This window comes from Penaeus monodon, chromosome 23 (genome assembly GCF_015228065.2).
Source record: "Penaeus monodon isolate SGIC_2016 chromosome 23, NSTDA_Pmon_1, whole genome shotgun sequence".
Classification (NCBI taxonomy): Eukaryota; Metazoa; Arthropoda; class Malacostraca; order Decapoda; family Penaeidae; genus Penaeus; species Penaeus monodon.
In genome coordinates, this window is record NC_051408.1 from 34,186,735 (window position 1) to 34,188,280 (window position 1,546).

Consider the following 1,546-nt stretch of genomic DNA (forward strand, 5'->3'; position numbering starts at 1 on the left):
GAGTGCCCCTAGAGGAAACCAAACCCACTGGCAGGAAAGCAGTGACACTCCAGGATCTGCTTGAGGAGGAAGAACAGCCGGCTGTAAAAGAAGAGGCAATGGAAGTGGAAGAAGGTCAGGAGAGCGAGCAAGATGACATAGAACTCCAAGAGGCTTTGGCCAGGTCTCGCAGGGCTAAGCTTGCACAGGCGGCTCAGCCGAGCAGTGAGAGAATCACAGAGCAGTTGAAAAAGGAAAAGGTTGTAGAACAGATAGAACCAGAGGATGACGCAGTGAAAGTAGATGCTGCAAATCTTGTCATGACTCTCAACACCACTGATGAATTTTGCCGCACACTAGGAGACATACCCACTTATGGTCTGTCAGGAAATCGTGCAGAAGAAGACCAAAGTATGTTGCAACTCCAGCAACCAAAAGTAAGTATTAGTTGTGGATATGTAAAGATATCATTTGTATGTACTATGTGTTTGTATGGTATTCCTTGCTGAAGTGAGGCAAGTGGCATGGCAGTTGAAGTTGGGTGATCATTTCTTATATATTAATTTTGAATGGTCTTCATTTTTGGTAAATATCTTTGAATCAAAACCAAAGTGAAAGGAAAGCAAATTACATTACAAGTAAAAGGAGACAAGTAAATAGTGATTGGACTGGAGTTTGGGCAAAGAAACAAAAACAAAGCAAAAATAGCACAAGAAAGAACAGTTAGTATAGGTTGACAACATTGACAAAGGAGAAGGGTCTAGCAGCAGCATGGGAGGGAGGGAGAGCAGTCAGTAGCCTTAAGTGCCCCTCTCTCTGGTTGAAGATCATGTAATCTTGAATAGAAAGTATCATTTTTTAAAATCTTATTTCCACAGGTTTTTAACCAGTATGAAAAAATGTGTCATAAAAAAGGGAAAATAAAAGCGCTTTGGATTTACTCTTTTGTAGATGTTCTCATACTGGTCATCATATCAGTGAAATATTAGTAAAGAATATACCAGAGCTAAGTAAAAGATCCTTCCCTTATTTTCCCTCCAGGAAAAGGAAGCCCAGGAACCACGAGGAGCTTGGGAAGAAGTAGGAATTGATGACACTCGTGTGGAAATCACAGACCACATGACGGCCCCAATCTTAGAGGAGGAGCCTGATGCCAGCAAGGGTGTTGCCAATGCCTTGAAGTTAGCTCTCAAGAAGGGTTACTTGGAGAAAACCAATATATCCAAGTCTGCTAATGCTGCATTGCAACATCTCAGAGCAGTTCACTACAGGTAAAAGTTTTTTTTATATTGTGAAATCATATAGATAATTACAATGAATGTTGGCTTTACTGTGTCTTAATATTTCTTCATAAATATGACATACCTAATGAGAATCTGTTGCAGCATTGAAGACAAAGCAGTGGATGATGATCGAAGGGGAAGTCGAGGTGAGCGATACATTGGGCCAGTCACCGAGTTCAAGGAGAAGGATAAGTACAAGCCAGATGTGAAGTTGGAGTACGTGGATGATGAGGGACGCAAACTCAATGCCAAAGAAGCTTTCAGGTGAGAGGTCTATGTCTTTT

General features: G+C 41.4%; 1 protein-coding gene across 1 annotated transcript in view; it reads left to right on the forward strand.

Moving 5' to 3' along the window:
- The window catches only part of LOC119587947 (U4/U6.U5 tri-snRNP-associated protein 1-like), a gene marked incomplete at its 5' end in the record, with an annotated part of 9,750 nt that overhangs the window by 4,183 nt on the left and 4,021 nt on the right, over nt 1-1,546 (forward strand). Inside the window, 3 exon segments of the mRNA XM_037936658.1 lie at nt 1-416; nt 1,021-1,250; nt 1,365-1,526. Coding sequence (XP_037792586.1) covers nt 1-416; nt 1,021-1,250; nt 1,365-1,526 — 808 coding nt within the window.